Source organism: Merops nubicus, unplaced genomic scaffold (genome assembly GCF_000691845.1).
Source record: "Merops nubicus isolate BGI_N331 unplaced genomic scaffold, ASM69184v1 scaffold47601, whole genome shotgun sequence".
Lineage (NCBI taxonomy): Eukaryota > Metazoa > Chordata > Aves > Coraciiformes > Meropidae > Merops > Merops nubicus.
Genome location: NW_008587129.1, coordinates 12312 through 25001, shown reverse-complemented (window position 1 = coordinate 25001; position 12690 = coordinate 12312). Strand labels below are relative to the sequence as shown.

The window sequence follows — 12690 nt, the reverse complement described above, 5'->3', positions numbered from 1 at the left end:
AGCCGTGACTCTCGCTCCCCTCAAGGGCAGAGCCTGGGGCTGTGCCCCGGCCGTAAGTGTCCTGGGGTAAGAAAATCCTCTTCACCTCCTCCCTGGAGAGCTCACCGCTCCCCACTGCTTGCCTGCAGTGACCTTTGCGCTGTCCCTGTGAGAGGGTGCGATGTTTCTGAAGGGGACTCTACAAGTTATTCTGCTGGCATAAAATGCTCTAGTTGCCGCTGGTGACATACTGCTGGGAAGGCATTGGTGAGGAGGCTCATGATGGGGTGTTGGGCTGGCCCTAGAAAGGCTGGGTGCTGCTCCTTCACAAGATGGACAGGCTGCCCTGCCATGCTCCTGGCTCCAGTATGATGCGTAGGAGCTGTGCTCCAAGGGCACGGTCCATCCTGTGGAAGACCTCAGTGTGACATGGAAGAGAGCAGGCCCTCCAGGCTTGTGGAGAGTGCCATGGGGTGCCGGTTTTTCCAGGTGGGGTAGAGCTTAATTGCTTGCCCATGACTTGACTCTGGTTTAATGCTGCAGGCCAACCTCAAGAAACTGGGACAGGAAAGGAGGTTTTGGAGTCCTACATCTTTCTGATGGTCACAGTTGTATCCTTTCAAAGATCTGTAAGTCTCCCTGTGCCTTTTGCTGCTTTGAGGTGTATCAGCCTCAGACTTTCCCGAAACTTGCGTGAAATTGCTCTGTCTTGTGTTACCTGTTTGAAGAACAGGTATAACTGTGTCCGTTTACCTTCTTCACAGTCTTCCAGCAGGTACTCCAGAGCACAGGAGCTGCCTTGTCCCAGTGTGCCACAAGTGTGTTGTGTAAAAAGCGTCCTATCCACATGTATAGGAGCCTTCAGAGCCTGTTGTTGATTCTTGGTGCTGTCCAGTTGCTTGCGTGGCGTCCCACCAGTAGGTTACCAGACTTTGCTTTGCAAGCTTCTCTGTCTGTTCAGACACCCTTTTGTGGTCCTTGCATCCAACCGTGGCATCAGGATGCTCTTTCCCAAAAAAGTGACTGGGGAACGTTTGTGGACCAGCTCTTACTCTAGCTGTTTTTGTCTTGTAGCCCACAGACATAGCAGTTGGCAGCTTCTTCATAGAGTATGGTTCTGTCTGGCACAGGTTAGAATCTGTAGCTCTTGACAGGTTGTGGTAAGAAGGATCCCTGGCACATGTGTATCTGGAAACTGGGAAGATTCATCCCATTTACTGGAAATTCCTACTGCAGCTGCTTTCCCAGCACTTCTCCAGACATTGACTCCAGTCCCACCTGCAGTGGCTGTAAATAACAGCATAGTAGCATTGCCTTTCTTATGCTGTGAGCTGACACCATCATTTGGCCAACCGATATGGGCAGTTTCCTTCTGTGGCGTCCAATCCCTGCATAGGGATATTTTTGCACAGCATCTAAATCTTGGAAATCCTTCTCATGGGATATCAGAGTTGTGTGCTTCACGAGGTGAGAGCTCTGTCAGGCAGTAGGTAGAGACTGCATACGCAAGAGGTCAAACTGGATGTATTTGGCCTCTCAAAACTTGTTAGTGCTTGTAGTCTTAATGTTGCTTAAAAAGTAGAAAACTTAAGTACATCTTGTTGGGAATTTCTCCCTAGCTCTTCAAACGTGATTAAAAACACCGTGGGAAAGGAAGGGTGTGGAGATGAAGGTGGCAAACTCCACCAGCTGTGGTCATGGGTGGGTGCTTCTGCTGAGTGTTGGGAGTGCAAGCCAGTGGGGAAACTGATGTGGCAAAGAACAGAAAACAGCATGGGTACATAGGCTGGGGTGAATGGAGGAGGAAATTGGATATAGGGAATGGAGAGGAAGTGGAGAGCCATTAATGTTTTGATAGGGAAGTTAAACTGAATGACCTTGAGAGGACTTTTTGTTCCAGGTAGCTTGTCCTATCAGGAATTGTGGCTTAATTTGAATCGGGGAGGGAGAGAGGAAAACGTCACACAATGTCAACTTCCCAGTAGCAGTTCAAAAATAGGAAATATGGGTGAAAAAAAAACATAAATAGAAAATTCTTGAAAGGATAACTTGTGACTTCTAATGGGGTTGCCACTGTGGACTACTAAATGACAGGGTATTGTAGTTCTTGAAACAAGAACAGAGACTGTATGTGATCCTTCTGCATGAAATTATTTGGGTGCTTCTGCAAGGCAAAACCAGGTTCCAGTGGGAACAGGGCCTACTCTGGGAAACATAAAACAGAGGAAGAGCAATGCAGTTCCTGAATTCATATGACTGCATTAGGCTATCAAATTTCATATGAATAAGGGGCATTATATTTTGTGCTCTAGTGTTTGCAGTGGAAGTCTTGGACAGTATGAACTCTAGACAGTTCAAACAGAAAGCAAAAAATCCCAGTTTCATCATTAAAGCTTGCATGTTAAAATCCTTGGAGTTGTCCATAATGTGAAAGTGGTATTAAAAGTGTTACACAGGAAAATGGCAAGGTTCTGATGTTATTTCCTGTTCTGTATACCTGGTGTGGGCCAGACTTAAAGGATAAAGCACTATATCATTTAAGTTAAGCTCATAACCAGACTTCCTTTACAAGCTATGTTTCCAATTCCCTCTTCCCTCATATTTAACTGCCTCCATACCACTGGAGTTAGTTAGTTCTAGCAGTTTGACCTGGTATTTCCATGTCTGCTTTCAGACTTGGAGTCAATACAAAGGGAACACTTCCTTATGTCAATATGCCCATGGAGATATCAGATCTAATGGAAGTATTTTAAGCACATAGTCAACATAAGGCTTGCTTCTTTCTTAAAATACTTCTTCTTGAAAATCAAGAAATAAAGCTTAATCTTACACTGGATTTGTTGTTAAAGTCTGGTGGTAGTGTAGATGAAAATTAGTCTTCCCTTGAATTTTGCAGTATAAAGTCTGTGGCTTTCATATTCAAAGCCACAACAGACTGTTTTGAATGTGCCTTCTTTTGTGGCCTGAAAGAATTAAGAAAATATGCACATGCTTCATTTCCAATGTGTGTTTTAACTTAATCTCATAACAACAAGACTGTGGAAGAGAAACAGGCACTATGTTGGAGTAATGAGAACAAACCTCTAGATTTTTCTTTTTAAGGGATAAACATTTGAATTTATTCTTTTTTCCATTCACATTATTTCCTTTTGTCTTAATTTACTTGTACTTATGTCCATGTTTTCTTCCCTAGAGGGAACTGCAAAGAAAGGATTCAGAGTTCTCTCTAATTATAGTATATTGCTGTTATAATGGTTAATGTGCCTCAGCAGAAAAATATCTCAAGACGGTTACATCTGAAACTGGGCTTTGCTAGCTGTGCTTTTTTTTTTTTTTTTTTGTACTTCAGAGGCCCTTTACTCAATTTTGTGCATTTGTCGGTAGGTCAGTAAATCTGAGCCACCTCAGATCAGTTATGAAAATGAGGAAATTTTCTAGACATGATAAAGTGTATGCCATTGGGAGAAACTGTTATTAATTTAGGAAAGATTGGTGGAATTGAGGAGGTAGGAGTAACCAACATAATCCATTTTCTGTGCTCAGAAGGAGACCTTTCAGGTTGACTCCAGCTCATGCAATATTGAAAGTGTGCCTGGCTGAAGGTCTTCAGTTGGAAGTCTATAAGCATTTCTTTAATTTCTTTTTTTGTTTGTTTGTTTGGGGTTTTTTTTGTGAGATAGTGTCCTATCTTTAGTGCTCTTTGTAACCTTTCTTTCTATAAACATCTGGTAACTTCATAATTTGTGGTTCTGCTCAGCTGGTTCTTTAGCTGGGTCCTACTCTTATAAGTGGCTAACTGAAGTGACTCGATAGATTGCCTTGCATTGCAGACAAATAAAACTGCAGACACTGGTCACTCAGAAAGATAGTTATGGTTGTGTCCTGGTTTCATCCAGTGGTGAACTGCGGTTACTGGGGAGTGAAGCAAAGCTTGTTGTGGCTGATATGTGTTCAACAGTTTGCTTCCAGAAATAATAAAATACTTTGTTATTCTTGTGTAATAGCTGTTGTTGAAGCTTGTCTAAGTCAATGTATCTTGACTTTTAGCTTCCAGTCATCTGAATTAGTAACAGCATAGTGGAAGCTGGTAGGGCAAAGGCTGAAGCTTAGCTAATGAACATAAATAACTAAGCAGAGTCCCTGCTTCCACCTCTGACAAACTCCTCCAGTCCTTATGCATCCCTCCTAATATATGCAGTTCAGTAGATTAAGTTGTCTGTCATGGGAGACTGCTGGGGAGAGGAAGAGGGCGGTGTTAAAACACAGCAATGTGAGCATGCTTAAGTACCTGCTACACATGGTGGGGGACAGCTTTCTCATGGCCCTTCCAAACTTACTATCCATAGTCTTAAATTCCCCCAGTTTTCAGGTTGGTTTTTGGTGGATGGTAGCCGCTTGGACTGAGATCTTCATGGTTGCAGGTCGCTGTGGTAGTGAGTACAGGTGCCCGTCTGAGCCCTGCGGGCCAGAATGTCAGAGCAGCACAAACCTCCTCGTGGGTAATTGCAGGAATAGTATTTTCTTTCTGGAGCTCACTGAATGGTAATCTGTCCTAAATTTCAGTCAGGCTTTCCCAGCCCCATTTTGTCCACATCCAGCAGATTTGTCATCCATACTACCATATGGACTATTATTTGCCTCAGCACTAGTTTCTGTTTTAGTCCTGAATGTGAGCACAGTAGTCTTCTGGGAGCCACTTTGTTATATTTTTGTTTTAAAGCTTTCTTGGACCAGAGACAAAAGATTCAGGAGTAGGGGCAGTTGAAAGGCTCTGGCTGTGGAATCAGGGAGTGTTAAAGTACATGGTCTTTCACATGACTTCTCTTTTTTGGTTTTGTTTGTTTGTTTTTCAGAACGGAACAAAAAATCTCTTATGTACTTGCTCGTGCAACTGTATAGGACAGGAAAATGATTTAAGGAGAGAAATAGTAAAGTCTTTATCACCTGTGGAAGTAGAAGCAAGATTTATATGCTTGGAAAAGGTATGTATTAGAAGATTTGGTAAAAAGTCCAATAATCATCAATACTCATTTGCATTAAGGTTCTTTCTCTCAAAAGCTATCACTTCTTGCTATTCACTGCAGAAATTTCCCCTGTCTTTCTTTTTTCTCAAGAGGAAAGCTAGCCTGTCCTTGCTCTCAAGATTAAATCTTTCAAAGTAATGTCCTATTAATCATAAGACTGTATAGCTAAAGAAACAAGTCATTTACCTGTGCAACAACAATTAAAATGGTTTTCAGTCTAACTGTAACCAGAGTTCTGTCTTTTTGTTGCTATTCAGCAGCAGCGAATTTGATTAGGGCCTTTACTCCATAATGGAGGTGCTACAAAATAGAATATACACTGAAGATTGTTCAATAAAGGCTGAGTAGCAAATGGAGAAGTACATATTATAATGTAGATAGTCCCACTGTTGTTTTTCTTGCTTCTTCTGATTCATGTATTTTCATGTTTACAGATCTGCTGTGGTTTTCTGCCACTTAATGCTAGCAGGGGGAAAAAACCCAGCTCGTCTACTTGAGGACAGTCTGTTGTAATGTATCCAGTGGTTGTTCCTGCACCAGGAGGTGAAGGAAATAACAGACAACATGGGAAACTTATTTTTTTCCTTTTTGTTTTTGGAGCTGTGTTGCTTTGTGCTGGATTCCTGCTTTCGGTCTTTATTCTCCAGTCATGCCCATCTGGAACCTTCAGTGACTGTAGTGAGGTCCTTAAGGCCACTGGGCCTTTACTGGCTGTAAGTGGACTGGTTTGTGTTCTACTGGCACGATCAAGAGCCAGGCTGTACATAAGACAAAGACAGTTGCAAAATGAGCAGGTGTACAGCCTTGTCTTCTGTCGTGGGAGCTGTCAGTTTGCCCAGTTTCTCATATTTGGATTCCTGTTTTTAACTAGTGGAATGCTAATCAGCATCCTGGGTATTTGGGTTCCTGGCTGCAGCCCCAGCTGGCACAGCATACAGCTCAATCACACCGGCAGTTCTGATGTGGACCCCCAGGGCTGTGGATTCCTGTCACTTCAAATCATGGGACCTTTGATTGTGCTCACTGGGTTGTGTTTCTTTGTGATAGCTCATGTTAAAAAGAAACAAAACTTAAATCTCAACCAAGAATCTTGCGAAAGTGAAGAACATCCTCAGAGCCCTGAATCTTTTCAGGTTACAGTAGGTGGGTAAATAATGTGTGAACTTCACATTTGAGAGTTAGTGTGGGAGGGGTGTTATGCATTAAAGATTTACCTCTCAATGTTACTCGTTTAAGCTCTAAGCAGGTCAGTTCTGGCATGTCAAACCAGCCAAACCAGAAGAATGTTGCTTTGTCTCAAATGTTTTTGGTTTGGTCAGTTCAGTTACCTTTCTCTCAAAGGCAAAACCGCTTTTTTGGCACAAAAAGAAAGATCTACCTGTCTGTGCAAAAGAAGGCGTGTAGTCTGACACAAGTGAGTACAATCCCACTTCCTTTCCCAAAGGCTGTAGCTGACACTGCAAATCACAGGTCTGATGACTTCTGTGATTATATTTGAGATATATTTTTGCCTTGAGCTCTGACCCCTTAAACAGGAGAATCTGATTCATAAGTGGTGTACGTTTTTAATCAAGGCCACGTCTTCCATCAGAGATGTAATTGCAAGATGCTTCTGTTAATTGCACAGTATTTGAGTAAATGTATGTGGTGTGTTGGCAGTGAATGCTGCCCTGTATGTAGTACTGCTTTTAATACCCCATGAATACATTCTATGCATAGATAATTCTGATAACTTTTTAGCTCTTGGAAAGGATTAAGGAGTCAATCAAAGTATTGCTTGACTATCGTCTGACTGGCTGGACTTGAAATTCATTATACAAAACTTTTTTCCTTCAGCCTGTCAAACCAATGTACAGACCCATAACCTGGTGACCCTCAGAAAACATAAGGGTACAAAGTCACTTTTCCAGGCATGAGGATAAACCAAAGGGCTGTGGAAAGGAATTCAGATTGTCTTCAAAGGTGAAAAAGCAAAATTAGTGGATTCCTTTTATGCTTCCATCAGGAAAAGTAAAACTGAAAGGTTGAAGGCTGAGGTCTTTTTAGCATAGTGATATTCTAGAACAACGGTGACTCAGCTAGAAAACATCCTCACCTCATTCAGTGTTTTTGCTCCTCTCTGACCTGTCCCTGCACACAAATTACAAAGGAAAAAAAGATGGTAGGCAGCTATAAGTGTTTATATAAATTATGTAGACTCAGTGACTAATACTAACCGTCTGTTTAAAAAAATAACAATAAAAATTCGAAAGTCCTGAGTTACAAAGCTGAAGTTGGCAGATAGGCTGTGCAGTACACTTAATACTGAATTATGTATCAATAAAGTCATGGCACTACCAGTGTCAGTAGTGTACCTTCAGCTACAACTAATTTATTAGGGAAATTGTCAAGGCACACCAGATCAGTCATTAGAAGCATTAATGACTTGAATACTTTTGTTACAACACTGCAGTAGATGTGGAGAAATTGAAAGTGCCCTATTTTAGATACATGAGGAACACTGAATACTTGCCTACCTTAAGGTGAGCCAACAGTAGCTATGTGCATTGCACTTCCAGTTTCTGAAGAGGTTTGTGTCTCCAAGCTAGGTGGAATGCTGCCCCTCCCCAGCTGTATTTTCTAAATTAAATCTTCCATTTATGAATATGCTGCATCTTTATTTTGGGATACTTTCAGGTTTGAATGTACCTCCAATGTACTTTCACAGCCCAGAATATAACAGTTCTTTATGTGGGATTGTTGCACTTTATCTGAAAAGATTGACAAATACAAATACTGTAATTCCAAAGACAGGAAATGTTCTCGGATGCAGTTAGAAAAAACGGTGCCCAGTTTTTCAGAGGTAGTAATTGGTGATTTTTTAATTTTTTTTTTTTTTTGCTAGGTGATGCAGTAATGGTATTTCCACCTCCACCACCTCCTTATTTTGCTGACCCTTTGTCACCAACTGTGACACATTGTCTTATGTCAAGTGGTTTCCCTGCAAGTGAAAATCCTCCACCATACCACTCTATCTTCAGCGATGGGTAAGACTGTTCTCTATTCTGTCTTCACAAATACGAGATGTTTCTCAAGATTCCCAAGGCAGTGTTCTTAAATAATCACTGTGAGTTAACTCTCTACAAAGTTTTCTAATGCATCACTCTACTTGCTTCGGGTACCTTGAAAGGCATTAAAAAACGTGGTATAAAAGAGACATCACAACAACAGTGTCATGAGGGTTAAATTCTTACCAGTTCACTGTGACTGAAGAGAACTTCTGAAGTGAAAACAAAGCTTTAAATTAGTGGCCTTATTTAAATATGCTTTGATTAGATTTCTTCCACAGATTGTCCAAGAAGTTGTGCCCTTGACAGCAGTGCCTCAGTGGCATGATATCCCCCCACTGCCAGATTTTAGAAAGCCTCTGTAGGCCACATGCAGCAAGCCCTTCATGACACCTATACACAGGTCCTGTGATGCTGGGAGCACCACTTTAGTGTGCTGTTCTCCCTGTGACCCCTGAAGACCCTGTTCTCCCTTCTCACTGCCTGGAAGAAATGAGACCCTCTGTGCTGGTCTGCCTGCTGTGGCAGTGTGTCGAGATAGAGGAATACCTTCATATTGCAGGAGAAGAGTGGGAGTCTCCAGGGAGCTTAAAAGGGAGGTTCCAGTGCCAGCTTCATCTCCAGATATTGTACCTTACCAAGGTAGCCACTCTACCATAACACTGAGTACAGCTCATTTGCTAGAGGCAGGCACCACCAAGCTCAGGGAGCAAGAGCTGCCAACTGACTGAATAGTTATCTGCACAATAAGAACCTGCAGGCTTATTTACCTCTGTGGTTTACCACTACTAGGCTGCTAACTTGAGGGTGAAAGAGATCACTGCAAGGCCCACATACTAAATGCCAGGAGAGCTAGATGCCACATGCCTAAAGCCCTCAACTTACTTTCAGGCCCTTAGTGATCTGGGATTCACTTGGCTTTATCTTTTGGGTGGTCCTCTATCAGCTTGGTTTTGATCTGTGAGTTGCTGATGTGGGAATTTTTCATTGGATGCCTTTGGTTGACAAGGCTGTACCTGCAGCATCCTAAGCACCATCACTGCAACGAGAGCTGCAGTCTGACTGTCTGTGTCCTGCTGTGGTAGTTGTTAGGCCACTGCTTTAGTAGCTTCTCACTGAACTCCAGGCTTCTCCGCTCACATAAGGCAGTGTGCTCAGGGCCCACTGTACCAGCTGTGTGACTTATGTCAGTACGGCTTCAAAACTCTAGTGCTGATCTTCCTATTGCAAGCAAGCAGGCATGAACCTTCTTCCTGCGCAAAGACCTAAATGCCAGAAGAGGAGGAGCCTTGTGTTAGCAACTGTGCTTATTCTTGTTATCATGCTGCGTGTAGTTACGCCTGTGGTTTTTAAGTCATCCTCTGAAGTATACCTGGTGGGTTCTTGAGGCTCAGCCCCACTGTATGAGGCACTCTGTTCTCTAGTCAATCACTGTCAACAACTCTTCATATCTTCCATTTCCTAGTGCCCTCCTCCAAACATTTTTTCATTATCTTTGTTAGATACAGCAGATGCCTCCTTCTGTTACTGCTACCACATGCCAGACTGTCTGTCTGCCTTTTCTCAAAGTCATTGGTTTTTTTAACATAGAATAAACACTTCTCTGTCAAAACCCCTACTTGTTCCTCCTTGCTACTAGTGCAACACTCTCTGGTGTGCTGTGGGACTGGCCCACAAAAAACAACAACAGAGAAGATCATGTACATTCTACTGAGAGGAGGGAGACACTCGGTGCTGGTTCCCACTGACTGAGGTCCAGCTTGAGGTTCGTGACTTGCGCTGAGGGGTGCATGGCCTAATAAACCCTATCTATACCCGTAATTCAATCTGGTGTTTTTCCACTTAAATTGTTTCAAAGAGAGTGGGTTTTGTACAGAGTTGATGAGATTCTGCCACTACTCAGCACCTTAAACACCTACCAATTTAGGATGACAAAGGGGATGTGGGGATGAGATGTCTGGGTTGATCAAGCAAAAGTACTTCCCAGAGAGCAGTGGCTCTGATGGTCGGGCACAAACTGTGGCATGAAGAAGCATTCTTATTTTGTTAAGTATAACAGATTTTGGCTGTTCTTGCAGTGAGATGTTTCACTATGCTACTGCACTCGGAGGACAGCCAGAGCAAGCAGGAGAAATAAACTCTTGCTGCTGAAAGAGGTGGTTTACATGAAGTCTCTGTCTTATTGTTGGGCTGGGTGAAGGCGTCCACAGCTGGAAGGTATTTTGTACCAGTTGCTGCTTGTCCCGGAGTTAGGAACCACATTGAGCCTGTTGGTGCTACAGCTCCAGTGTGCTCTGCAGCTCCCTTCTGATGTGTACATGCCAAAAGTACATACAGAACAAATGGTTGTGTGTGGAGACATGACTTGCCCTGAGTGTGAACCTGGACCTCTGTTAGCCCTAATACAGCCAACCCAAACATGGTCCAAGAACACCCTCAAAAAACACTTCAGTTTAAATAAGTTAAGAAGACCAGGCTGAAATAGATAACTGGGATAAATATGGGAATATATGTTCTGCTGTAGCCTTACAAACAGCTGAGAGACAGAGTGACTCCTTTACCACCTGTCTAAAATTACAGTGCACAAAACTGGGGGTCACAAGTCCTCTCTACCCTGCGATTTAAGGCCCAAGTTCAGGTCAGGCTGCCTGCCCATGTGCTTGGTAAAAAGTGTGAATTATCAAAGGGTGTGAAAGAATGCATGCAGCACATCCTGCACTAAAAAAGGAAAAATCAAAGGGCGGTGGGGCAATGGCAAAAACAGCCAGTAGCTCAGACTTCTTAGGGGCTCTCCCTGCTGGTGTGCACACCAAGTGTACCCCTCTTTCCCATCACCCGTTCTACAAAGTCCCCTGCAGCTGCATCAGCTGCCCCAACCCACAGAGTCCAGGTCTGGTGCTCCAAATTTTGTGTGTAAATCCATCAGTTCAATCATCACTGATTGTCTGCCTGAACTTCTGTCTTCTGAACATATGTACACAAAACAGCAGTTTGTAGCCCAGTTTGTTGGGGCATTTTCTAGTGGAATGAACAAAACACCTCATCTGTGGATGCAGAAACCCTGACTTCCTGCTTTGGTGTTCTGTGACTGGGGGTGCTATAGCTGTTGCCCTTCCATGCTCCCCACAATCCTCATGGAGACTGTGAGTTGCTACCATCTCTGGGTATTTCACTGGATCGCACTTTCCCACAGGCCAGCAGCCACAGTATCTTGGCTAGTGCAGATTGGTTCCCAAGCCCCTTCATGCAGAGCAGCAGTGGCCTTGTTCCTCCTAACACAGTGCTGTAGCTGAGGATCTCAAAGCTGGAAAGTAATGCCCATCTCATATGTGGGTGATTACTTGGCAAACATGATTTGTCTCTTCAGTCCATTGCTCCATGTTCTGTCAGCAAGTGCTGTGGTGGAGGCTGTGCTTGACGAGACACCTTGTAGGAAGCTAAGTCATGGTCTCATCCCAGAAGTGGTTGGTCTTTTTTCCTGCAATCAGTTGTATAGCACTTCAGCATTTGTCCGATATTCTGTTTTCTTCTCTGTCCTTTAAACACACACAGTCACACACCAGTAACAGCACTGAAGACGAGGTGACTGTGCTCTCTATTCCTGCTTCTCACATGGTATTGGTAGGTGTACAGAGGCACAAAGGCAAGAGTCACTTCTGTGAGCAAGTCAGGAGGAATGAGGAGTTCTCTTTCCTTGGGAAGGAGCTGAAGGCGTGTGCTGACAGCCAGCTCCAGGGTGAGATGAGCAGGGTACCAGAACCATACAGGTGCAACCAGCTGGGATCCAGTTGCAGTGGCTCAAGGAGGGCATTGAACACTTGGTGGCCGTCCTTTACTGTCACAGGGAACTTCAGCAGTCTGGTCATGTCCAGCTGCTGCTGTTCTGTTCCTACAGCTCCAGGCAGGAGTGCCACTCCTTACGTCTGTCATGGGTTGCTGGAAAGCTTCATGAAAGTTTCTGATCACCTTTCACATAAGATCTCAGATTGCTGAGGGTTGTCATTTTTGCGGTGCGATTCTAAGTCTAGTAACTGTCTTTCAGTAAGGGAAGGAGACAATGTGTGTGTGATAGACTACAAAAGGGAAGATGCATTAGGAGCCAAGGATCAGAAGAAGGCTTAATAAGATTGTGAGATAGCCCTGCCAGAACCCATAAGCCAGGCTGACTGGTAATGTGAAAGGTTAGAAGGGAGCTTGTTTGCTCTCTCCCTCTGAAGTAATAGAATTTTCATATGAGTCATAATGTAGTCCACAGAATTAAATCCTAATGCTTATGCAAGTTCTTTGCTTCAGGGATTTTTAGGGTCTGTGTGCATACATATATGTTTATGTAAGTCAAGCAGAATTTCACTCACTGGGGAGAAATGAATTATGCTAATGTGCAATTTTCTGTTTTGTAGAACACAGCTTGCAGATGATGAAAGATCAGTTGCTGTTAGAGAATGTGAAACCATATACACAATTTCTGGAAGCAGCTCACCTTCAGATATTTTACCAATGTTATACCTCTCCTCTGAATCGCCTCCAAAATATGAAGAAAAAGCATCAATAACAAATAATGAATGTTCTCCATCTTCTTCTTCATCTGTTTCCTTAGCCACATCTGACACGAGCTCATAGAGAACTGCCAGACTTCAGTT

At 43.3% G+C, this 12690-nt stretch overlaps 1 protein-coding gene across 1 annotated transcript; it reads left to right on the top strand.

Annotated features, from left to right (window-relative positions):
* The first annotated feature begins 5487 nt into the window (after positions 1-5487).
* Positions 5488-12690, top strand: TMEM171 (transmembrane protein 171). The gene is made up of 3 exons (XM_008948814.1): positions 5488-6146; positions 7888-8029; positions 12451-12690. Exons 1-3 carry the CDS (start codon positions 5516-5518, stop codon positions 12668-12670), a joined length of 993 nt encoding a protein of 330 aa, XP_008947062.1. The 5' UTR covers positions 5488-5515; the 3' UTR covers positions 12671-12690.